This window comes from Pogoniulus pusillus, chromosome 12 (assembly GCF_015220805.1).
Source record: "Pogoniulus pusillus isolate bPogPus1 chromosome 12, bPogPus1.pri, whole genome shotgun sequence".
Classification (NCBI taxonomy): Eukaryota; Metazoa; Chordata; class Aves; order Piciformes; family Lybiidae; genus Pogoniulus; species Pogoniulus pusillus.
In genome coordinates this window covers 27,473,554-27,499,953 of record NC_087275.1, presented here as the reverse complement: position 1 = coordinate 27,499,953, position 26,400 = coordinate 27,473,554, and the positions used below count along the sequence as shown (strand labels likewise).

At 41.9% G+C, this 26,400-nt stretch overlaps 1 protein-coding gene across 21 annotated transcripts in view; it reads right to left on the bottom strand.

The window, feature by feature from the left end:
- DMD (dystrophin) overlaps positions 1-26,400 on the bottom strand; it is a 1,274,903-nt gene that overhangs the window by 61,362 nt on the left and 1,187,141 nt on the right. For all 21 annotated transcript variants that reach the window (XM_064151948.1, XM_064151973.1, XM_064151974.1 and 18 more), the window contains 4 exons: positions 18,795-18,869; positions 12,396-12,597; positions 8,938-9,023; positions 4,229-4,386 (listed from right to left, as the gene is read on the bottom strand). In XM_064151948.1, coding sequence (XP_064008018.1) covers positions 4,229-4,386; positions 8,938-9,023; positions 12,396-12,597; positions 18,795-18,869 — 521 coding nt within the window. The remainder of the gene's footprint in view (positions 1-4,228; positions 4,387-8,937; positions 9,024-12,395; positions 12,598-18,794; positions 18,870-26,400) is intronic.

Genomic DNA, 26,400 nt, shown 5'->3' with positions numbered 1-26,400 from the left:
ATTCCCTTTCCCCTCTTAGGAAAGATGAGTCCCATATCCTTTCTCTCCCAACAATTACTATTGGCACCATCCTGTCCATGAAGAGAACTATGGAAAGCAAGAATTGGTGCAGGGAGGATTAAAAGCAACAGAGCGGCAGTAGCTTGCAGTGCAGTAAGGAGACCTGTTCCCTGAGAGCAGGCAGCATCAGCTGCTGCCAACAGCCAGGCTGGGAAGCCTGCCTTTCCCAACTGTAATTCTCAAGGACTCACACTTCAAACCATAAAGCAGCAGAGATTTCCTCTGTTATTGCTGGGAACAGTAAACATCCCCCTTTTCATTTTTTTCCTTTCTTCTGTTGTACAGACAGACAAGGCCGTTGCCAGGGCACCTCACCTAAGGGGGCAGGGAGAGTCATGTCTGAAGCACACATTTGTTGCAGACTCTGACACGACTGCAATTTATTGCTAGCTTATCATCATCAGAAAGAAAAAAAACCAAAGCAAAACAAAAAAGGAAAGAAAAAAAAAACCTAAACAACAACAACATAAAAAGAGCATTCCTCACCATGGGTGTTCAAAGAAAGACTTAATTCAGTTTTCACACAGCAGTGTAAACTATGATGCCTCACGATACTTCTAAAAATTGAATTATCTCACTTCAGTAAAAATAGGTCACCAAGTGTGTGGTGCAGTCCTCCTCAGCTGCTCAGCTTCTCCAGCCACTTGGTTTCCCAGGCTGCTCCCTGATGCCATCCCCCTGGCACCTCTGCACTGAGGATCCTCATGCTCCCCACGCACCACCAGGCTACACTGAAAGGATTTCTCTGTGCTCCCCTCCTCCCTTTCTTCTGGAAAGGTCTTATTTCTACACCATCCCCACTTCTGGATGCCTTTTTCTTTCAGGTCTCATCCTCCCTACCCTTCCATTTCCTTCATCATTGTTATTCCTACTACTGTTCTCACCATAATTCCTTAAGGGTGCTCCTTCTTTTTCCACTCCTTAGTTCCTTCTTCCTTTCCTTCATCACTGCTTTCCCTACACTTGGATTTTTGCTTCTCTCCCTAGGATTTCATCCTGCCTACCTTCAATTGAGCTTCTCTCTCTTTCTCTGGCCCTCTCAGATCATCTGTTGAGCTACAAACCAGGTCAGAAACTACCTTCCTTGCTCTGCAAGTTAAAATGAGGCTTCACCCAGAGGGAAAAAGATCATGAGATTCCTCTTACTGTAATTAAGAAGCAATGCTGGTTTTCACTTTTGGCAAGACCAGGAAACCCCATGTTTTCCAGTGTTCTGGTTTATGAAAGGGTCAAAGTTTTTGCCCATCTGTGTTTGAGCATCCACAGAGAATCCACAAAACCTTGTCCTCACCAACAGAGGGGCTAGTGAGTACTGTGAAGATTCAGGGCAGCCTTGGCTGCAGCAACCATGAAATGACAGATTTTAAGATCCTCAAGGAATCAAAGAGAGTGTGAAGCAAGCTCACTGCTCTGGATTTCGAGAGCCAACTTCATCCTCTGCAGGGATGTGTGGCAGAGTGTCACAGTATAAAGCCCTACAGGAAAGAGGGGCCCGAGAAAGTTGCTCGCTCAAGGACCATCTCCTTCAAACCCACGAGAAGTGCACCCCAAGAAAGAACACAGCAGACAAGAGTGCCAGGAGGCCAGCAAATGGAGACCAGTGACAAATGGAATCCCTCAAGCATCAGTACTGGGACCAGTGTTGTTGGGCATCTTTGTCAGCAATATGGACAGTGGGACTGAGGCACACTCAGCAGGTTTGCAGATGACAGCAAGTTGTGGGGTCCGGCTGAAATGCTGGAGGGAAGGGATGTCAACCAGAGGGACTTGGGACAGGCCCATGCCCACCTCATGAAGCTCAACAAGGCCAAGTGCAAGGTTCTACACCTGGGTTGGTGCAATACTAAGCAAGAGTGGTCATGAGGAGAAGGACATGGAGGTACCAGCTGATGAAAAACTCAACAAGAGCTATCAGCATCCACTTGTGGTCCACAAAGTCAACTGTGTCCTGAGCTGTATCAAAAGAAGTGAGACTAGCAGGATGAGGAGGTGAATCTTTCCCTCTACTCCTCTTGTAAGACCCCATCTGCAGTACTGCATCTAGTTCTGGTGCCCCCAGCATAAGAGGGACATGGAACTGCTGGAGCTGGTCCAGACCAAGGCCATGACGACAAGCAGAGGGCTGAAGCACCTTACCCATGGGGACAGGCTGTGAGAATTAAGGCTGGAGAAAAGGCTCTGTGGAGACTTTAGAGAAGCCTTCCAGGGGGGCCTACAGGAAAGATATGGAGGGACTTATTGTCAGGGCTTGTAGTGACAGAACATGAGAAAATGGATTTAAGCTGAAAGAGGGTAGATTTAGGCTGTATATTAGGAAGAAATTCCTTTACAGTGAGGGTGGTGAGACACCGGAACAGGTTGCCCAGGAAAGCTGTGGATGCCCCCTCGCTGGACATGTTCAGAGCCAGGCCGGGTGATGCCTTCAGGAACATAGCCTAGCAGAAGGTGTCCCTACCCATGGGTGGCACTGGGAACTAGATGATCTTTAAGTTCCCTTCCAAGCTAAATCAATCTATGATCCCATGAAATGCTGACAGCTGACCACAGTACAGCATTCATCATTCATCCCACTGTCATTTCTTCATTTGCCATGACAATGCTGCTACCTTGTTTTCAGTCAAGCAAACATTCATCCCAAGGTATTCTTCCTACTTGATAAAAATTGATTTTGTGTGTTCCATCACCATGAATTTTACTTTTTTCCCACCTAGTGTAAACACACAGGATTGGCTGCCCTCCTTCAAATAAGCCTCATGGTTTTGTCAGATTCTGAAGTCTCTCTCCTTTAGGAGCTCTTGAACAATGTTCTAAGGGCTGTGGCCATTCACTTGGGAAAATTAAGAGATTCAATCAATGCTAATTTCTGAGGGATGCACAGAAGAGGTTTTGACTATCAATCTGACTATCAAGTGTGGCATCGCTATGTGTTGGTCCCACTTGAAAGTCCAGTGTAGAACTCGAGGCTTCAAAGTCAAAGAAGGGCATAACTCAGCTATCAACACTACTATGCATAAGTTATCAGCATGGGTTGTTGACTTCAGATATGGGCCTATAAAACATTGATTTGGAAATGGCATTAAATACAGATTAAAATTATAAAAGGTCAAGACATGAACAACAGAAATGGGAAAATGTGAATCCTGTCAAAAGAATTTGCTAAAAGAAGCTTAAAAAATACAGAAAGCAAACATGCCATTTCAACTCAAGCTTGTGGTGATTTTAGAATTAGATTCTTTGCATGGTCCTTGTGCGTTAGAAGACTACTTCCAAGCATTAATATTCATTGCAAAAGAAACCTTGCTGTGTTTTGCTCACTATAGAACTGAAACTACCACATAATGAAACTTGAGGAGCAGGCAAGAAAGCAACCAACTCCTTCCACCCCCAGCCAAACAAAAAAAATTCCCCCAGGACACTCAGGGGATGGGAAAGAAGCATTTTTTCCATTGTAATGTAGAGCATGCATTGAGAGCTAATCACACACCATACATCACCTCCCCTCCTCTACCTTTTCATTAAGCAGCTGTCTTCATCTTACGCATTCTGCTGGTGGTTAGGAGAAGGATGAATAATTCCTTTAACTCTTCCTCCCCAGATTAAATAATTTACAAGTTTGAAGAAAAGCTTCCAGTTTGCTACATATTCCTCACAGACAGGGCAAGAATTCTTTAAAAACTGGTGTTACCCAGTTAAGCAGGGAAGTAGCCCACTGAGCACTCGTGGCCTTTGGACAGCACTGGAGGCAGTTGCTCCTTGTTGGTCCTCTGGATACCTGGCTGTCACTGCCCAAAATTTAGATTAACCATTGCTGTTCACCTATGTGGCAGCAATAAACGGTGATCTACCCGTTGGCAGCATAGAACTGTGCAATCAAAAGCCGCTGCAGCAAAGACTTTAAGTTGCTTGCACACTTCAGCTACAATATAAGCCTTGATGACAATTATTTGCTGTCTAGGTAAGAGCATAATCTGGGCTTCATTCACCAGGGTTAGAAAAATGGGCTAATTTAAACATCCAAAAGAAAGGTTTATTACACCAATGAATACCACCATTACATCACCCTCAGTACCCTAATCCCTCTTTCAGATTTCCAATGCCCTTCAGAATGGACAGGCCACTCATATAAAATACAAATCAGAAAATGAACAGTGAGAGAATATGAACTTACGAACTGGAAGCAGCTCCTGACACTGGGCTCGATATTGCTGCCCCCAAAGGAGGCCACTTCCCCCAGCTGCCGAGGGATCTGGATGGAATCGTGCAGCAGCAGCCCCAGCCGGCGCTGGTCACAGAAGCCAGTGGAGCTTGCCACTTGCTTGAACAGATCTGGAGGAAAGAAAAGGACATCACTACTGAGATGTGGCAAGTAGCAAGGAAGTCTGCATCATTCTGAAGGCTTTCAAGTGTGGGCAACGACTTTGCAGAAACAAACACACCTTCAGTTTGGCTGCCTCTCTTCCCATAAACATAAGGTTTGTTTCTGTTAAACATGCAGTCTAGTGATAATTTTTAATAGCATTATTGGCTGGTACCTAGGAAGAAGGACCATTCTGACAGCACCTGTGGCATTACTGCTAACAGAAGCTGTTACTTTATAACACAGCTAACTAAACAGCAGGATCTTTGAGACCCAGCAGCAGCAACGTTTGTAAGACATCATTTAACAGTAAAACAATCTCACATGACATACAGAGAATTTGAGGCCTTAGCAGCCAACATACAACTCAGGGAATCCATTTCTCTTTCAGATGAACTGAAAACCAAGAACTCCTTAACTTCAATCATAATCAACCAGGTTTGGAAGAGACCTGCAACACCATCCAGTCCAACCTAGCACCCAGCCCTATCCATTCAACTAGACCACAGCACTAAGTGCCCCATCCAGGCTTTTCTTGAACAATAAATCATGTTTCAATCCAAAAGTATGTCTAAAATGAAAGAAAAACATTACAGTACAATAGAACCTGTCATCCACCAGGAATCTTACTCTCATGTCAAGTTTCCATCTCTGAAGTGAAATGTCACTTGAAGTCATGTTCTGTTACTGCACCATTCTAGAAGAGAACCCTTACAGGACAGAATAATCCCTTTGTAAGCTCAATTTAATTTGGTGGGAATCAGTCATACTTCACATACATTGAGAAAGTTTCAGAGCTCATAATAATGAGAAAAATCAGGTTAGCCTTAAGTGAAATACTCATTGGGTAATATCTCTGCTGACAATACCTGACCTGAATAAATTCTCCTTGCATTTCAAAGACTTAAAAAAACCAAAGAAAAAACCTCCAAACAAACCAAGAGAGAGAGAGATGGCTGAAATAACACTCTGTTTATGGAGTTGCCTTAGTATTTTACCTGACACAGAGACACAATTATCATAGAATCAACCAGGTTGGAAGAGACCTCCAAGATCACCCAGTCCAACCTAGCACCCAGCCCTGTCCAGTCAACCATGGCACTAAGTGCCTCATCCAGTCTTTTCTTGAATACCTCCAGGGACGGTCACTCCACCACCTCCCTGGGCAGCCCATTCCAATGCCAATCACTCTCTCTGGGAAGAACTTCCTCCTAACATGCAGCCTATACTTCCCCTGCAACTCTGTGGAATGTGGCACAATGGATGCTTAGCAAGAAAAACAATTAAAAGAGGATAACGGCTTAAAGTTCAGCCTATACTTCCCCCAGCACAACTTGAGACTGTGTCCCCTTGTTCTGTTGCTGGTTGCCTGGGAGAAGAGAGTGAGAATTACAAAGGTGCTTCAGCACTGCTTTCCTACCACTGCTTTAAAACCTGTTTTCTTCCAAAGGAATAGGTAGGGAAAGAATTATTTTTTTTTATTACATGAATTTCTCTCATGCCAATCCTAGTTTAATAACATATGATTTTGGGCTAAATCCCTCCATCAACTCTGCAAGCCTAAAGACTTGAGCTCTAGAACAACCAATTCTGCTCTGCTGCCCAGATGAGTGAAAAATATTTAAAGGGGTGCAACGGCAGCAACACTAAAAGCAACTGCACGGCAAGTTCAGCATGGAGGGTGAAGCCAGATCACAGCCTGGCAGAGGCACATGAAGTGCTCTACACCCTTAAACTAGGAGATCATGCATTATCATGCACATATGCTGCAGGAGACTATAAAATACCAATAAATGCTTTCCTTTCAAACTTTGGTAATCTTCAATGAAATAGAATTCTGAAAACTGTCTGTACTGAGTCATTTTCTTGAAACATCTTTTGAATATTTTTTTTCACAACACCCACATGAAACATCTGGAGAGCTAAACTGTGACACTGACAGTGACTGCCCTAAAATCTGATCCAACTATACAGAGTCATAGGATCACAGGACGTTAGGGGTTGGAAGAGACCGAAGGAGAACATCAAGTCCAACCCCCCTGCAGGAGCAGGACAATACTATCTAACACAGATCACAGAGGAACACATCCAGACAGGCCTTGAAAGTCTCCAGAGAAGAAGACTCCACAACCTCTCTGGGGAGGCTGTTCCAGTGCTCTGTGACCCTTACAGTCAAGAAGCTCCCCCTTGTGTTGAGGTGGAACCTCCTTTGCTGCAACTTACACCCATTGCTCCTTGTCCTATCCCAGGGAGCAAGTGAGCAGTGCCTGTCCCCCCACTCCTGGCAGCCTTCAGACACTTATAAACATTTCTCAAATCCCCTCGAAGTCTTCTTTTCTGCAGACTAAACAGCCCCAGGTCCCTCAGCCTCTCCTCATCAGCCATGCCCTTCTGTCCCCTAATTATCCTCACAGCTCTCCGCTGAACCCTCTCCAGCAGATCCCTGCCCCTCTTAAACTGGGGAGCCCAAAGCTGAACACAGTATTCAAGATGAGGTCTCACCAGGGCAGAGTAGAGGGGGAGGAGAATCTCCCTTGATCTGCTGGACACACTCTTCCTAATACACCCCAGGATCCCATTGGCCTTCTTGGCCACAAGGGCACATTGCTGTGCCATGGGGAACTTGTTATCCACCAGGACCCCAAGGTTGCTCTTCACAGGACTGCTTTCCAGCAGATCACCTCCCAGCCTGCACTGGTGGAGTTTGTAATTCCTCCCCAGATGCAGGACTCTGCACTTGTCCTTTTTGAACTTCATCTGGTTCCTCTGTGCCCAGCTCTTCAGTCTGTCCAGGTCTTGCTGGATGGCCACACAGCCTTCAGCTGTATCAGCCAAGCCTCCCAGCTTGTCATGCACAAACCTGTTTGTTGGAACTGTCTGTTTTCTCTTTAGTGTTCTTAAACTTTCATTAATAGAAGAATAGAATAATAACAACTGACAAGTACTGCCATGGTATTGGGTCAAAGCCCAAAGCTGGAGTTTTAAAGTGTTTTGGGGTTTTTGTCATTGTTTTGTTTTGTTTTGAAATGCATGAATGAGTGGTACCAGTTAACCAAAAAGTTACTCCTGAGAACTACTCTTTATCAGTAGCTCTTTTCTGGATTCTAACCTCACTAATGAGCTGACTCATTAGTAAGACAAAACTGAAACTTCAAATGGATTTTTTTTCAAGTACTTCAGGTTTTGATGTATTAAAATATTAAAAAATTGCATGCCTTTATTATATATTTAAAAGTACCAACTATATTTAAACACAGCACAAAGGAGACCTTGACTAGAAAAGAGGAGGTTGAAAGGAGACCTCATTGCTCTCTACAACTACTTGAAGGGAGGTTGGAATGAGGAGGGGGACCATCCTCTCCTTGATGACAAGCAACAGAACTAGAGGAAACAGTTATAAGCTGCACCAGGAGGGACTCAGGCTAGATATTAGGAAATATATCTTCACTGAAAGGATTGTCAAACACTGGAATGGCCTGCCCAGGGCAGTGGTGGAGTCACCATGTCTGGTGGCATTCAAGCTGCTTGTGGATTTGGCACTTTGGGACACGGTTTAGTGTTGACCCTTCAGTGCTGGACTACAACACAGAAAACTTTAACAATAGTTACAGTATTTTAAAACTGCTGTCCTTGCAGTTTTGTGTACTGAGCCGTGCTAAACTAGCATGATCCAAAGAAGGCTTCTTGTACCCCAGGGAATGTGCAAGAAGATCTATTAGGTCACAGTAAGAAAAAGAAGAGAAGGCTCCAGGAAGACCGAATAATGATTTTCCAGGCCTACAAGAAGGATGGAGAGAGACTGTTTACAAAGGTCTGTAGAGACAGGAGGAGGGGCAATGGCTTCACACTAGAGTAGATTTTTAGGAACAAGCTGTTTACCATGAGGGTAGTGGCACACTGGAACAGGTTACCCAGGGAAGTAGTTGAGGCCACATCCCTGGACATATTCAAGGTGAGGCTCAACAAGGCACAGGGAAACTTGATCTAGTTGAGGATGCCTCTGCTAACTGCAGAGAGGGTTGGACTAGATGGCCTTTGGAGGTCCCTTCCAACACAGATCATTCTATGGCTCTACACATATAGAATCCTAGATTCAACCAGGTTGAAGAGACCTCCAATATCATCCAGGCCAACCAGCACCCAGCCTTATCCAGTCAATTACACCATGGCACTAAGTGCCTCATCCAGTCTTTTCTTGAACACCGCCAAGGACGGTGACTCCACCATCTCCCTGGGCAGCCCATTCCAATGGCAATATATAACTTGCAAATACACATCTATTGGGGTGCATGCTCAGAAAAGTAAATGCAAAAGTTCGGGAACTGCTGTGCTAAACTACCTAAAAATGTACTGCAGAAACAACTTAGAAATACAAAATGGAGCAAATTAACCACACTTCGCATCAGAACTATCTACAAAAGGTTATCTTTTTGTGCTAATTAAATGTTTATGCAATAGATAGAAGGAATAAAACCAGAATCTAAACATAAAGTAAAATGAAAAGAATGACACTGACTTACATCTATACTTATCTTCCAGGTGTGCTTTACAAAGGGACACAACACCAGTTTTGAAAGATAAGACCCGGATCCTTCCTGTTCGACCCCTAATGAAAAAGAAACATTGGCTGATAATATCATCCATTCATGGCACCATTTGTTTACTATAGCAAAGTTCACTCCAGTACTGTAGTCATCATAAATGAAGTCCCACATAGACCCATGCTGCATAGCACATGTTGGCTGGCTATTAGGTAAGCTAAAAGCCAAACAGAAAATATACTTATGGCTTCACAGGCATAGCTGAATCGCATTGGGCTGGTCTATCAATTCTCCCAGAAACACTCTCATACAGAACTGATCAACCACCTTTTTTAATGACAAAAGTGAGAGCAAAGAGTCTTTATCCTACTTTTGTTTGTACGGCTATGAACCACTGCTGAGCTACTCTCAGAGAAGATGAAGTCTCAGACAGAACAGTAAACGATCCCTATTGCCAAACACAATCCAGCTTCATTTGCATTAGAAATGTGACGCAGCAGTTGTTTTCAGAAAGTCTTTGCTTACTGTCAGCCCTGCCCTGACCTGTTTGAGCAGGCAACAAGGAGCTAAGCATAAAAAAGCAGCCTCTGCCTGCAGTGTGCAGCGATGGAGGAGGCACTTGTAAGACATTCAGGTGAACAATGAAGCTTGCCTAAAAATTGCAAGAAGGCAGGCAGGCTGCACGGGTATGCCATCAACAACACAGTGTGGTTTCTGAGCTCCTCTTTGAAATACTCAGACCTGTTCTGTACAGTGCCAAGGGGCTGGTATGCTCCACATCAGTCCCTGTGCTGCTTCTGGTCAGACTTCCCCTCATGCTCACTCCTACCTTGTAATGTGCCTGTGCCATTACTCCTTTTCTTTTTTTTTCCCTAACATGCCTGAGAAAAAAACCCTATCCTCCTCTGTGCTGCCAGCAACACAGTGACATACCTTTACATCTACTCTCAGTCATCTGCCTTAGCTCACTTTGCTTCCAGTTGCTGGCTTCCCCCAAAACTTTTAATTTCTGATAGCATTTCAAGTATTGCAAATGAAGGCATACATGACATAGGAAGGTAAGGCTAAAGCCCAACATTTCTGAAGCAGAGCCTCATCAAGTGTTCAAGAGTTCCTAGTAAGAACACCACTAGGAATAAGATAAATTAGGTACAGGCATGCCACAGTTATGCATCAGGCTGCACTGTTTGGCAAAGCTGCATGTTGTCTGCTTAATCCTAGGAAGTGCTGTAGGACCTGGTGGAGATAGTTGATACACTCATGTCCCCTGCAAACATTACAAAAGATGCAGGTGGAAACTGGTGGACAAAGACACATTTAGAATTTGCAATCTTATCTTTGTCTTTTTCATCAAGAGTAAGCATTTGTCGTTTAGCTTTGCTCTCCACACTCCACTTCTCTTATTCCTCTCCCTCAAATCTTCTCCAAATTAATTATCATCTGTGCCCTAAGAAACTCCTGCTGATGAATACCAGGCTCATGCAAATTATACAGGAGAAGAATGTCAAATGATGATATCCCTGCAAGGCATATTAAATTGAAACTTGCACGACTCCTAAGTTGTTCAGTTCACTCTCCTCTCCTCCCAAGTCAAACCAACAATTTAGCATGCTACTGCAAATGAGCATGAGTGACTGATCAATTAAAAAAAACCTATCTGAAACATGTTGGATTTGCAGAGCTGTGCCCATAATTAGATCAGTCATTGACTGTGAATTTGATTAATATCTTTACAAATGACAGTTTTCAATTAGAAGAAAAGTAAAGATTCAGAACATTTAATTAAATGTCTCCAGTACTGCTATGCACCTCAGTTGATCTCTGCCTATTAAGTTTACAATGAAAACTAAACACATGTAACCCCCAAGGTCACCTCTCTCACCAGTGTAATTCAAACCTGAATTTCAGCAAAATAGCTTCGAGCTTTCCTCACACATAAAACACCTTCCTGTTTCATTGTGCCCTGCAATATACAACTCCCTTGCATACCTAGGGAACTGCCTGGAGGCAGCCAATTATAATTTCTAATGCTGTATTTTCAGCACAGTGCAACACAGAGAAAACTCAACTGGACACAGCAAAGCTGAACTGGACAGTCCAGCCTGAGGAATGACCTTTATCTCCCTCTCTGTCTCTAACATGGTTGATCTAGATTAACATCCCTGGGACATCTTTTCTGGTTTTGGCTAAGTGGGTATTTTTGCTTGTATGCTATTTATAGCTGATGATAGTTCAGAAGTGGATCAGAGTTCTGTGGAAGCCAGAGCAGATTGAAGAAATAAAACCTGGCTCTTAAGTGAATATAACTCCATTCCCTACTACCAGTACACTACACAAAAATACAATATAATCTAGGTAATCCACCTCACAGCACATTGCAGCTGTTGCAGAGGATGTTATAAGCAATGGGCTTATTGGAGGTTACTCTACAGGAATGGACCCTGTAAAAACGTGAGCTTTTTTTTAGTAGGTGACCATCACAACTTTAGTGCTGTCATAAAGACTGGATGAAAGAACAATGTTAAATCACTTTGATAGGGCTCCAAATGTTAATAGAAACACAATAATTGACCCACGTCCTTCCACTTCTAAACATAAATGTTTATTCTGCTACAGCAATGAGTGTGTCTGGCTGAAGGTGGCTGATAAAACACAAAGATTTCCATTGGGCTTTTTTTACAATTAAATTAACAAACTATAAAAATAATGGCTTATTCTTAAATTAGCTTACAAACCTGTGTGGGAATTTGCCTGTGTGTTATGAGCAACACTGTTTACCCACTGAACAACACTTAAGTTTTCCTAAGGTAAATTTACTCCCTTTTATCTATTCATACAGGTACACTTTTATCAAATTACCCTTTATATAAAGTTTTTCTGAAATCTAACTGCTGTGGGTTGTAAGGACTTTAGAACAGATGAGCCTCTTTCATCTTTTAGCAAGAATTATAGGTTGAAAGCCTGAGAAAACGGACAGCTCTGAAAAAGTTTTCCATCCAGAACTAACAGATGTGTAAAAAGCTATATGACAGTGTTCATACTGTTACTTCTTGATAACTCTCTTGAATTTGTCTAAAGGCATCTAAAAAGCCATGTAAAGCTGTGGCTTAATGGGCACATGCAGTCCCTAGAATTGCTCTGGACACAGAAAGCTGTTTTAAAAATTCCCTTTTCTATCCCTCTCATTGTTTAGCTTAATAAAGCTAGGATGGTAAGCCTGATCAAGGGCTTTATTGATTCAGTTAAATGCAAGCATTAAACCATCAGATTCATTAAACTTTCACTTCAGCTGGCTTTTTTTTTCAGTTTCAAGCCATTCATTTTGTAATAAGGCAAACAGCTTGTTAGCCCTTCCTGCTTCTTCTCCTTGTGCTGCTGGGAAAGCTGCTAAGCACCCCATGTTCAGAGCACCCCATGTTCAGAGCATCCATACATACGTGTCATAGACATTCAGCAGCCAGTTGAGGCACATATCCACGCAGAGAGGAACATTGACTAGGTTATTGTGCTCTTGCTCCAGTCGATCATAAATGGTAGTCAAGCAATTAATGATCTGCAGGATATCCATCGGCTGGTCATTTTGTTTGAGGTTGTGCTGGTCCAAGGCATCACATGCAGCAGACAGACTCAGAAGATCCACTGTTAAAATATGATTTAAAAACAAACAAACAAACAAAAAAAAACACAATAAAGACTTTTAAAGAAAGACCACAGAACAATTTGCTTGGCTTACATGACTGGTCAGAGGGCATTTTATGTCCTCTAAAAGTCACGTTCAAGACTGGTTTCAAGACTCCTACAAGGGCACTGTTTGTTCAGCTGTAGTCTTAGAGGGCAGTGTTTATAAAAGTGAAATCAAGTCCCTTTTTAGCTGTAAAGTACCTATTATGCTATTCATATCCTACAGAAATGTTAAACCTAAGTTACTAGTTAAGTAAAAAATGACTCATTTCATGTTTCATGTTCCTACAGATAGGCTAATATTTGACTACTGCATTCAGTAAATATGCCCTAGACACAGTACACACCACCAGCTTTCCTGAGATGTGCTGTCCATTTTTTAGGGAAGTCCAGAAATCTTCACTGAACAAAACTCCTTAAGGAATATGCAAACAAATCACAGCTGAACCAGCATTAACCCTGCTTGTTACTATTCCTCTGATGAGAGTAGGCAAAAGAAATACCAAATGACCTTTTTCAATACTTATTAATTAAATCCATCCATTTTTAACTCTGCAGAGCATTTAAATTTATTACTATCTTGGTGACACTACAGAATGAGACATGTCTAAACTTATCAGTCAACTTAAAATGGTGCCTGTCATGGACCTTGAAAATACTGATTTCCATTCCAATTTAAGTCAGTTGCATTTTGAAATTTGAATGTCCAAGGCAAAAAGCAAATTCCCTTTCTTGTCTTTGAGTCTCCATAGTAACATCAGCAAAACAATCACATTTTTGGAGACACCAAATCAGAGAGTTGTAGGATGTTGGTTTACAAAGTAAAATGGGAATAAGAACAAAAGAAATCAGAAAAAAAAAGGGACTACTGATGCAGATCTTCCTGCTACAACGTGAAAATTCTTTATAATTCCTTGCAGTGAACTCCCAGGGTGTGAGAAACAGGGATATCAAAGCCCAGCTGCCCTGAGTCTGGCTCACAACATGAGCAGTCATGACCCAACATGACCTGATGGAGTAGCACCTGGCCCCAAATGAACTGTCCAAAATCACCCACAAAATTTGTCACAAAACTGGGAGAGGAACTGACCCAAGTGCAAGACCAGTTTGTCTCTCATTGGAATAAAAATATGAGTCCTGGCTGTTGCTGAGACCACACCTGGAATACTGTGTCCAGTTTTGGGCTCCCCAGTTCAAGAGAGGCAGGGATCTACTGGTGAGAGACCAATGGGGAGCTTCAAGGATGATTACAGCATTTGAACATCTCTGCTACGAATAAAGACGGAAGGAACTGGGGTTGTTCAGTCTTGAGAAGGCTGAGAGGGGATCATATCAACATCTGTGTGTCAAGATAAAGGTGCCAGCCTCTTTTCAATGGAGCCCAGCAATAGGACAAGGAACAATGCGTACAAGCCAGGACACAGGAGGTTCCAGCCCAACATGAAGAGACATTTCTTTACGGTGAGGGTGACGGAGCACTGGAACAGGCTGCCCAGAGAGATTGTGGATGGAGTCTCCTTGTTTGGAATCTTCCAAAACCCACCTGGATGCATTCCTGTGCAGCCTGCCCTAACTGATTCTGCTTTGACAGGGGGTTTGGACTCAATAATCCCTGGAGATCCCTTGCAACCTCTAACATTCTGTGATTCTGTGAACTCTTGGTAATGTCAGGGGAAAAAAAAAGTAATTGTGCAGAGGCTAAATGCAGAACTCCAGACAGGATTTTTTTCAGAGCTTGATCCAGCTTAAGGGCATAGTTGCCAAATTCACACTTGAGTATCCTATTTTACCAGAGATGAAACTGACCCTTTGATGTCCTAGTGGAGATGAAAAATACTTTAGTTGAACACAGAGCTGCTTGCTAATGCTGTATGGGCTGTATGCTGGGATTTCATAATTGCTAAGAGAATTTCAGGATTTCATTGGAAATCAATAGGGACTTCTGCTAGCAAATCCCTTAAGCACTTCTGAAAATTTCCATCCTGTGGGCCTGACATACTCAGTGCTTGAATGAATAATGAAAGCTTGGAATAGTATCCCCATTATCACCCCAAGACATTTAACTTTGAATCTGTGGTTCTGGGAAGGGTGTTATTGGAAAATTATGTTTTTCCACATAAGCATGTAAGTATTTATTAAAAGAAAATATGTTGGAATATTATGTTTAACATAGTAGGATAAAAAAAACCCCAGCTATTCTAAGGTCCTACCAAAATATACATTTATCAGGCTCATTCCTAAGAGTCTCAGAAGGATGCTTTTCTTGTAATAATTTATTAGTCAAACTGCAAATAGAGCTCTGCCTTCACAACACCTTTAAACTCTAAGCTTTAGGCCAAACTCTCAGTTCCTTTGAGACTATGAATCAATGGTAATTAAATGAACCCCTCAGGCATCTGAGTGGCAGCTTAATTATATATGCAGCTACTGCTAAACATGGGTCACTCCACTTTGTGAAAGCTCTTCCCACTAATAAGAAGCAACTTCTGAAAAGCCTTTCACTCTGCTCTTCATCAGCCTCCTGTCCTACCCTGAAGTTAATAATACATGTTCATCTTATAACAAGCAAAATACGCTTGCCACCACCCTCTGCATTATAGGAAGAAGTGTGGCTCTGGCCTTCACACTACGCTCCTCCTGCATCTTTCCCACCAAGATTAAAGAAATTTAAGAGGATCCTCCCCCAGAAACAGGAATTGCTTATTTCTTTCCTGAAAGCAAATATGAAGGTCCCATGAATGTCAGACTCTCAAAAGACAAGTCGCAACAGTTGGGTAGGCATTGAAGAATTATATCCATCATCATAGAGAGGTTTGAAAAGCTTTAATTGAAACAAACCACACAACTTCATGCTTTGTACTTTTTGTGGGTTTTCTGCCACTCTTTTGTTCTCTTGTATTTCAAATGCCAAAACCAACTCCAAAATTTGCTTGAGCGGTAGCTGCCAGCTTATTTTGACATCTAGATCATCCACATAAATATTTATTTGGCCTATAAAGCCAGAGAAAAAAATATGAGGCTGTTTGGTCACCAACCTGTGGCCAGACTGCAGGAAAAAGCATCAAAAGGAATAACTAGATCAGTTGAAGGACAGAAAAGACAACTAACAGGCTGTAATTGAAAGTACTGAACTTAGGGACTACTCCATATATAGCTAGTGATAAAAATGATTAATAGTGCTCTCAGAATGCAAGATCATCTACTCTGTAACATGCAGCTGTTGGCTAATACAGTTAAAAAAGATTACATTTAATCTAATTGAAGGATAAAAAGCATCTCAGAAGTTCTTGCATGTTTTCTTTTGCTACATCTGCAAGGAAAGTTTGCAAATGCATCTTGTTTTATTGAGATGACCACGTTCAGATGTGGTTTGCACTTTAAGATCAGATCTTTTTAAAAGTAGCAAAACAAGAAAGTCAACATGCTTTGATGTGACTATGAAAGGAAGCCATATATTAAAACCAAAAAAAAGGTGCAAAGTTGCACTGGGCATGCCAACAACAATTTCAAATGCTAGGGTGATGGAGTCACACACTAGATTCTAAGGTAACACAATGCACAAGCATTTATTTCTAAAGGATTACCATTTCCCATCATAGAATCACAGAATCAACCAGGTTGGAAGAGACCTCCAAGATCATCCAGTCCAACCTAGCACCCAGCCCTGTCCAATCAACTAGATTATGGCACTAAGTGCCTCATCCAGTCCTTTTCTGAACACCTTCAGGGACAGCGACTCCACCACCTCCCCGGGCAGCCCATTCCAATGGCATATTCTTCTTTAGGTTTTATATGCCAGTGTCTTAACGTTCCATCAGGTTGATTTACAAACTGAAAAGAACTAAGTCCAAGTACAGTTCATTTGAAAAAGTGTTTCTATTCTTGCCACTGAGAAACAGACTGTACCTTCATTTCTGTAGGCTTTCCTACTGTGCACACATCTTAGACTGCTCCTCAGCAGACAAAACTGCTCTGCTTTTTATCAAGCTTACATAAAAGAATATACACACACATACATATATATATTTAAACTCCTGCAATTTTAAATCTGAAGTAAAAAGCAACAGCTGACAGCAGAACCTACTGTATATTGGAAATTAGGGATTTTTGATTACACAGAGGAGCCTTGAAACCCAGCTCTGTGCTCTATTTCTACTAGTGCCAAACTGCAGAAAAAGGATTTTGTAATGAGCTGGGTTTATTAAAAAAAACAGCATCTAATTAAACTGAGTTCACAAGCAACACTGAAATCATAGAATACACAAATACAATGATGGTGTCTCCAAGGAAAAATATTTGTAAGAACAAAGACTGCTAACTAAATTCCTTAAATATTTCTCCTTAGATAGAAGTATGAAGAATGTGCTAAAGTAATCAGTGTGAGCGCCAGTGCATGTCTCTGGAAACATCCATTCTTAGAAAATCTACCTAAATGTAACCTTGAGAGATGAAATTGACTTCAGCACACAATTACAACTCCACACTGCACAGCCTAAGATGAGCTTAGAGTTGTTCAGTGGTAAGAATCAGAGAAATACAGATAAAAACTCATCACTCTCAACAGCTACCCAAAAGTACATTGTGAAGAGGTTGCTGCTGGTCTCTTTTCACAGGTAATTAGTGATAGAACAAGAGGGAATGGTCTCAAGTTGCCACTGGGTAGGTTAATACTGGACATCAGGAAAATGTTTTTCACAAGAGCTATCAGGCATTGGAATGGGCTGCCCAGGGAGGTGGTGGAGCCACCAACGCTGGATGTGTTTCAAGGTCATTTGAATGTGATGTTTGGGGAAAGGATTTAGGGTGGACCTTGTAGAGCAGGGGTATAGATTGGACTTGGTGATCCTGAGGTTCTTTTCCAAACTGAATGTTTCTGCATGGCACTTTTATGGCACTTTCAGCCATAAAAACCTGTTACAAGTTACACTTGTGCACTGCAATTCCAAAAATTATAGTTCCTTGCTTCGACGCTGCACTGATTGCAAATGTTTTCCTGTGCATATCACTCTGGTTTCTTTACACTACCTTTCCACAAGAAGTTTGGCAGGACTGCTGCATCATGGAAAGATATTTGTCTTTCTAATCATCATTAATTCATTCTTTGTCAATGCATTTGTGTTAAAATATTTCATTATGTTATTAACTTACTGTTTATCTTTTTTCCTTTAAAAAAAATAATTATTTCCTTTGGCTTCATGAATTCAGAAATTAAGTCTATTCACTGGTGGAATTGACCCATGCTTGAAAGCCTAAAAGTAAACATGCTAAAAAATACTGAGATTTGACAGAGTTCCAGAAAGCATGTGAGCACAAATCCAAAGTTGAGATAAATCAACAGCTGAGACATTTGCAACTGTGTCAGAAATTTAACCCTGCAATTAAATGCCAAACAGTGAATGTTAAAATATTCTAATAACACCCCTCTGAACTGCACCACCTAATAAACTGCTTGCTTTGGCAACAGATTGGCCTAACAAGAAAACTATGAGCAAATGAACTAGTTATCAAAGTTACAATAAGCTAAAGAGTAAATGTAACTCTGGTGACAGGTAGAATATTATACTCCACTTGAGGGAATTAAAGTGTTGGAACATGCACACCGCTAACTTATGGCTGATGAGAGACTGCTGAACATAACTAAAAGCCAGGGAAAAATGAAGCTAAATGTTTATTATGATGATCTCATTTAATGGCAACAGTCCCTCAGGGTTCAAGATTCAACTTCACAAACCATTAGTAACTTTGCTTCTGGAGCGATTATTTCAGCTGAACTCTCGCTGTTCCCAAACACAACAATACTGTTCCATTGGTCTGGAGCCACGGCTGACTGACAAAGGATGCAGCTCCAGCAGTGAGCAGAGTGAAAGTATCTGGCTGAAGAGTATAAAGATAAGAAACGCATAGAGGATGGTAGCTTTGTTTCTGATCCACTGCTGTCTTAAAAGGGACAGATCTGCAGACCACCCAGCACTTAGATTTCATAAGGAACGTGCAAACTGGTGGCAGCGGAACACCCTTCAGGTGAGTGGTTTCCATGCACCAAGCAGAAGCTGGGTTATGTGGAGGAGCGTGTTGCTACTTCTTAAAGTTGTTAATGGACTTGTGCATTGGTCCAAGTCTTCCCAGCAACAGGTGAGGCATGGGCACATACTTACAGCAGAGAGCTTTCTGCAGCCTGCGGAGTTTCATGGCAGTCCTGTATGCCGAGAACCTGACATTGTTCAGGTCAGCTGTAGGGAGAAGAATGAAAACAAAAGATCAGTTTTACACTTTAGAAATAACCAGACTGACAAAGAGGTCATTAAGTGGAACTAGAAGATTACACTTGCTGGCTAAAAGAAGAGAGGGGAGAAAAAAGGAGAAAAAAAAAAAAAAAAGGTTAGAAACTCTTCACTAAGCAAAAGCCTTCAAACCTTGACAATCATCCAAAAGAAAAACACTAAGTCCTAAAATGTTACTTCCTTCCTTTCAAAGGCATGGAACCTGAGAGCACTTGAAAGGACAACATCAGTAACTGCAGCAGCGTTGTTTGAAAATACCGCAGCCTTTCACACCGCAGGCACTGTCAGAAAGATAAGAACCTGAAATTCCTCCTTGCCTGCCCAGTGTACCAGCCAGCCTCTGTACAGGCAGTCTTAAGAGAAGAGCTCTGCCCAGGTAAAAACAGACGACTCTCAGCTACTGCTGAAAAAGGAAAACTTAACAAAGAAAAAACAGACAATGAAACTTTTGTACTTTCCACCTAAGCACATCTCAGCCATGTTCCTGAAATGGAGAGTCTCCCTGGAGAGAAGCCAGCTCACCCAGCCAGGTGAGCTTCCAGCTTCTCACCTCCAAAATGGTAGAGAGCTGCTGGACTGCAGTACCTGGGGAAAAGCACCAAGCTAGGAATGTGTAGAACGGTGCAGTTCTTGCTACAGCCTTTCTTCTCACACAGTTAACAAAATAAGGACATCACCACAAGTCCAAGTGATCAGTTTAACCACAGCTTGTAAAGCCCTGAGGGACACCACAGAAGCAGGGCAGGCCACAAACCAAACCACGCACACCGCACCAGAACAGAGAAGCTTCTCAGGGAGCAGAAGGCTCAGTTCTGGCTACCTGAACCATATTCGTCACTGTATTGTGGTGATCTCTACAGAAAAGTACAGCAACTGCTCTGTAGCCTATGCAGAGAACATGACAAAACTGAAATGAGTTGTCTTGGACCAAATCTGTCCAGGAAACTGCATCTGTATCTTTCCTTTCTATGAAACCAGACTGAGGAAGATGCACTTATTCTGCTCTTGTCCCTGACTTTGCTGAGAGGAGCCTTGGGCAAACCCCACTTAGTGAGAACGAAGATAAAATTCACTGGAAGTGAGGCTGAAACCACTGTGGCTGAACTGCTGCCATCAGTACCAGCACACTGGCTAACTCCTCATTTACAACTAGACTACTACAGTGCAGATACATCATTGCTCACATTGCTCAAATCAGACTCAAGATACAGAAATCTGTGTGCAAATCTGGCAAACTGCTTTTGTTAAGTCAAATAGATCAGTAGTAGAGAGCAAAGTTAATGGTGTGCATCATCAAACTGGTACCTCCAAAGACAGTAAGGAAGTCTGTAAACCAGTGCTGTTTCCCAAGTGGCACTGCCAGCACCCCCCAGGGATGCAACAGGGCAGTTGTACCACCAACTGCAGAGCAGGCAACTCTGCATGCTACAGCATGGTCACCTTTTTCTGCTGAGAAACAAGGTTGCTGCTGGCATGCTTTTGACCCTGTCACATACCGAACTAATTCCTGGGCACAGACGCTCCTGGGCAGTCTAGGGACCATTCCCAACAGGCATCTTGTAATCTGAGTAGTTTCTAGCATTGAAACAGACTGTTTGTGCCAGCCAGTTTCTGCTCCTGGCAACACTGATGAATGCATTTAATTTACTGATGAAACCCATGGGGCCTAAAGAGTTAATGATGGGAAAGCATTTGGAAAATGTAAACTACTATGTAAATATGGAAAGAAGGCTTTAAAAAAAACATATACTGGCTCAAGAAAAAAAAGGTCTGTTTAGCCCAATAAGCTACCTCTAAATCTGGCAAACTTTTAGAGAAAAGAGCATGATGAAAAACAAGGCAAATACAAAGCAGTTCCTTGCTGGCATATGCACTAACATGTGATAAACTTGTTTCCAACGTGGAAGCTTGGGTATAACTACCCCAATACAATTTACAGTGCTGTACAGGTAGAGGTAGCAGAGGGAATATAGTCTCAATTACATTGATTTTAATTAAGCTGTTCTGAATGAGTAATTTGAAGTTTGATAACTCAGTAGTTCTGTATGCCTTAATAAAAGCTTTGGAATGTTTCTAAAACACATCTTACAGCAGCAGAGAAAGTTTCAGCTTTGTATAGAATTTCCTTTTCTTTGCAAAGTTCCATGAACCTTTTTAACAGGCAGTTCTCCTGCATATTCTTTCTGCCAGATCCCTCTCTCATGATCATCCTAACAGGTCCACAAGCTTTAACGTGGTGTGGAACACAGAGAGCAATTTAATTTGTCTTGAAGGGAAATAAATACAGCAGCCTCACACAAACACACCGTGACTAAAGTCACACTTTGTACCCTTGCTTAAATCTGCACTTGTGTTCTGGAAAAGAATAAACACTACATTATGGCTAGCATCTGATAAAATGAAAAATCCTTCCTTGAATCTTCTCTGAGTATTCCAGAAAAAAAAAAAGGCTTCTCTACATTTTAAGAGATATTAGGAAATATATATTCATTTCAGGCTTTGATCAAGGCAGAAAACACAATCCACTAAAACACTTAATCCTGAGAGTACTGCAGTTCACATCTATTTTCCTGCACATGTAATACACACTGAACTTATCATCAATTAGTGACACCATTGCAAAGAAGCCATCTGCTGTAAATGACCAATAGCAATGTCAGGAGCTAGTTTTGGAGCCCTCATCTCAGGTTTTGGGAAAGCAGCAGCCATGTCATCTTCTGGTCCCATGAGGTGAGGTCAAGAGTAGCCACTGAATGCCTCTACTCCCACCTTTGTTACTGTTATCAATATTAGCCCATGCCAATTTTCTGTCCCTGTGCCACCTGGCTCACCTCCTGCCTTTCTTATGTCACCACCTCCATACTCCTTATGGACAACTCTCTTTCCAGGTAGTGACAGTCAATTAAGGTCACTGGACCATAATGATTTAGCTTTTTTCCCTCCCCACTCCTATAAAGCCTCCAGTGGTGTCCTTCCTTCCTCAGAGCCACTGCTGGAACAAATGTGTTGCTCTGCGGAGAGAGCCCAGGCCTCTCTTAAGTGGGTTCAAAACATTTTCCTCGCTGTTATAGGACTCTATTTACAAAAGACTGTTGCAGAATGAGAACTGGTGTGAGTGGTCCCTGGGTTCAAAAGTGTTGGAGGTAGTATCACCATTAGCAACATGGGAGGAGACTTAGAGTGAGGCACTGCCTGGCCACAAGCCAGCCGCTGCTGCTGGGAATGTGTGGAGGAGGGAGGAAGCAGCCGCAACCTTCCCAGGGCCTATGGAAACATCTGTATTTCCTCCTTCCCTGTGGTGTGTTGGTTTGGGTTTTTTTCCCTTTCCTGGGTCCTGGGAGAATGCTATCTCCACTCCCAAAGGGCTCACTGAAAGAGTCAGCATCCACTAAGCCTTGACTCCAAAGCTTTTATCATTTTCAGGCAGGTCAGAGAGCTCAGTGTACTACACAGGCATTTCTCTGTCCCTTTCCTCCCACTCCTACAACGTGTGTACTGTCTCATCAACCAAATGAGGTGGTCAGAGGGCTAAAAACGTGAAACTTCAGCAGGTCACATAATGATACTCTCCCAGGTTTCATAGATTAGAGGATAATTTTCAAGCTGTGAATAAAAAATGTAAATGCTAAAGAGCATTATCTGTTTATGGTCTCACACAACTGTATAGTGGAAGAGGTCACCTGGCCCCTAGAAAGGACAGGCTGAGGAAAGGATGAGCATTCAACAACACTCAGATTTACATCCCAGAGTAAAGTGAAATTAGAGTTCATCTATCATGGTACAGAAGATACATAACACAGAAGAGGTGCTTACAGCTGATGTCTTCACAGCAACAAACAATTCCAACCAACACAGCTGCAAGACCTCTCCATGATTTTCCTAAGCTTCTGCTGCAGCCCTCCCACTGTCCTAGTGAAAGCAGTTTAAGGTGCCAAAGCATCTCAGAAATTAGATCCTTTCATTGCTGCCCTCATTATACACACAACAAGCACCTCCCTTTGCTTCATGGCAACTTATGCAGTAGGAAGAAGGGTATTCAGAAAAGTGATTTCCTCCACAGCCATCACGTGCCTACAACTTATGGTCATAGTCTTATGTTCATTCATATTACTACAAAATACATGGAACAAGAACTACTGCTCTTTTTTACACATGCAGCTTTAATGAAGAGGACTTCAGACTGCTGACAGAAATAACTCAAATCAGAAAGACTACAGCAAGATGATCCAATAATTAAATCCTAACCTTTTCTGCATGTTGAGAGATTTTGAAACATAAGGGCTACTTCCTTCCCTCAAAGAGCTAGGACAGCTTCATCAACACATTTTCCAATGTTGTACTTCTCCAGTATCATAAAAACAGCTGTAGTTACACATAGCAGATCCTTCTGCCAGTGAATAATCAGATGAAAAAAACCCAAACCATTCATGACTACAAGTGGTCAGTGATTTACTACAAATCTGAAATACCTGCCGTGATGTGCTACTGACTCCTGAAGTGGCATCAACAAAGAACATCTTGCAGCTTTAACCTTAAAAAATCCTTCCATGTAAAATTCCAAGTTTTACATAAGGATATTAAGAATCAAAAAACATCCTCATATCCTTCAGTCTTAATGTTGGTAAGCAACTAAAAACAAAGTAGAGAAGAGTAGATTTCAAATGGATGTTTTTTAGTAATAAGTCTGTCACCATGAGGGCAGTGGAACACTGGAATTGGTTGCTCAGGGAGGTAGTTGAGACCCCATCCCTGGACATATTCAAAGTGTGACTTGACAAGGCTCTGGGCAACTTGATCTATTTGAGGATGCCCCTGCTGACTGCAGAGGAAGTTGGACTAGATGACCTTTGGAGGCCCCTTCCAACCCCAACCATTTTTTCTTCTAAAAATAAAACAACACTGAGTTTTCAAAAAGAATGTGTTTAACAAGAGGTTTAGCATCCAGCATGGGGGATATTTGGTTTTATTCTTACATAGTTACATCTCTAACTCAGACAACAGGTTTTAAGTGAAGTGTTGTAAGCCAACTGCTTTCCATAGTAGTTCTTAAACAGACTATTCCTCTCTACAGTTTCTAAGGGTGCTGATGCTCCATTTAATCTGTTGTCCTCTACAGCAGATAATCTGAGTGTTTAAAAGCTCCAGGATGGGCCATATATGTTCACATAATTTGTGTGCCTCACATACAGCATAATCTGAAGGCATTTCAGGTCCTATCTACTTGGGAACTCCTCAGTATTTTACAGAGTGTATTGCTGTGAATATGATTACAATTGCTTTTTAATTAATGATGACAAAACAGCTATTTAATTTGATTTTCTCACTGTCTGGACACCAGCAAACCAAGAAAAACAGTTTACATATTTCAGGTGAGAACTCTCTCAAGAATAAAATCTGGCCAGTGAACAACTCAATTCTTTGGAAAAATAAATATGTCACCAAGTCAAATTTTCATCCTCACTTGAATTAAGACTCACAGTTTCAGAGTTTGAGGTTTTGGTGTTTTTGTTTGGTTTTGTTTGTTTGTTTCATGTTGTTGTTTTTTAAAAAAATATATTTTACTTTTTTTTTTTTTTTTAAAGGAAGAATAAGTGACCCTACAGTGATATACCTCAAAATCTACTCAACCATAGCTTGTGACATGGTTCATATAGCTGTTCACAAACACATTACCTGCAGTGGACAAACTGTTTTGGGAATTATATGTCACTGTTGTCTCTGACAATGCCTACCTAACAGATGTTAAAAACGGCTTACTTCACAATCCACTACTGGCCACCAAACTTTAAAGTTTCATCAGACCTTTAGAGCACTTTGAATCCTCAAGAAGCTTCAGTTCACATCAGTTCAATACAGCTGCATTTCTCTGACTGGCTTAGAAGAATGCTGGGTTTCTTCCCCTGCCCAAGCCTTATATATAAATCTTTTATTGATGCCCTACAGTGACATATATTGCCTCTTTATGAACTGTAATTTCAAAATGCAAATGACATAAATGCACAAAGGAAAGAAATTAATCAAGCAACATGGCTTAATATCAGCCCAGTCTCAGTCATTGACTCTATTATAATTAATGCTATCATCTACATTGCCTTGAGAATAAATGACAGTAAACAGTGTGTTTATACGTATAGACAGCTTAACCACCCTAACTGAAGCAATATGGCATGTTGTAACAACCCCATCCCCCTAACTAGAACAGCTCATAGTCTCCCTGCAGATTACTTTTGTGGGAGGTACCCAGGGCACCAAAATGCTGCTGACTGCTTCTAGACCAAGTGAATGAACACCACAGCATATGTCAGCATCCCAATAACTAGACCAACTGACATGACCTTTGGGTATTTAGCTTTAGCATGTAATGGCTTCTATTCAGCCTGCAAACCCAAAACTGTAAGGCAGCATTGATTTACACCTTACTTCCACCCCATTATGTGGTTGGGATATGAGCTGAGTCTTATTAAATATCTGGTTTAGTAGTTTGCCATAAAAACTGTTATGGCAGAGAGGGGCAGTTCGACCTCTTCAGGAAGCATTTCAGAAGGACAAATCAAAATACACAAACCAAAAGGGATAAAGTTTATCCACCTTAGTCATTCAGAGTCGGAAGCTCACCTTACTGCACGAGAGCAGCCAGCCACAAGATCAATTAGGCAGCTGCTGCCGAAAGCCTGGTGGAGCTCAGAGGCACCTTCCAGGGTTCTCCCACCTTGTGTTAAGCAATGCTGACATTTCTTCTGTGTACTCCACAGAGAACTGTCCCATATCCCTTCAAGTTAAAGGGAAAGCTATCACCAGTGCACTGCAGTCTGCAAGGGTGAGGGTGTTTTTCATCCCTGCATCTTGCCTTGGTGAATTAGGAGAGATAAACAGATGCACATGGCAACATCTCTGACTGCACCCTGCTACTACAATTACTGTTCACAGTGACACTAACGCACCTTGAGGAGACTTGTACTGATGTTACACAGGAAGGCTGGAGGAGAGAGACACTAACAGGATAGCATGACAGGCCAAGTTCTTCTGGGCTATCACTGCAAGTTTAGTCATTTCCAGCTTAAAGGCAAAGTACTATCATTCTGAGCTAAACTGACTGGCATTAAATAAATGCTCACTCTCAGGAGATCATCTGAAAAAAAAATTAAGCATCCCCACACCACTTTGATTCCTTCTCTTTCCATCTCTCTTCTCACCCAAGGGTCCTTGAACTCTCCAGGACAATGAAATAAAACAAATTCTCATTTCAGTGATGCCCTGGAGCTATTATGAAGGACAAGAAAATTTGTAAAGGAGAGTTGTAAAAGGAGGCTGTAAAAAAGCAGAGCTGCTTCAGGGGAACTGCTTTTGGAAAGAAAAGCAGCTGGAGCAGTTCTCAGTACTTTGAAGACCTTCTAAGGAAAGCTAGAAGAAAATGGGAGTGGTTCATAATGGTGTAAATACAAACCAGGGGATGTGTCAGGCCTTGAACCTTCGAGACTCA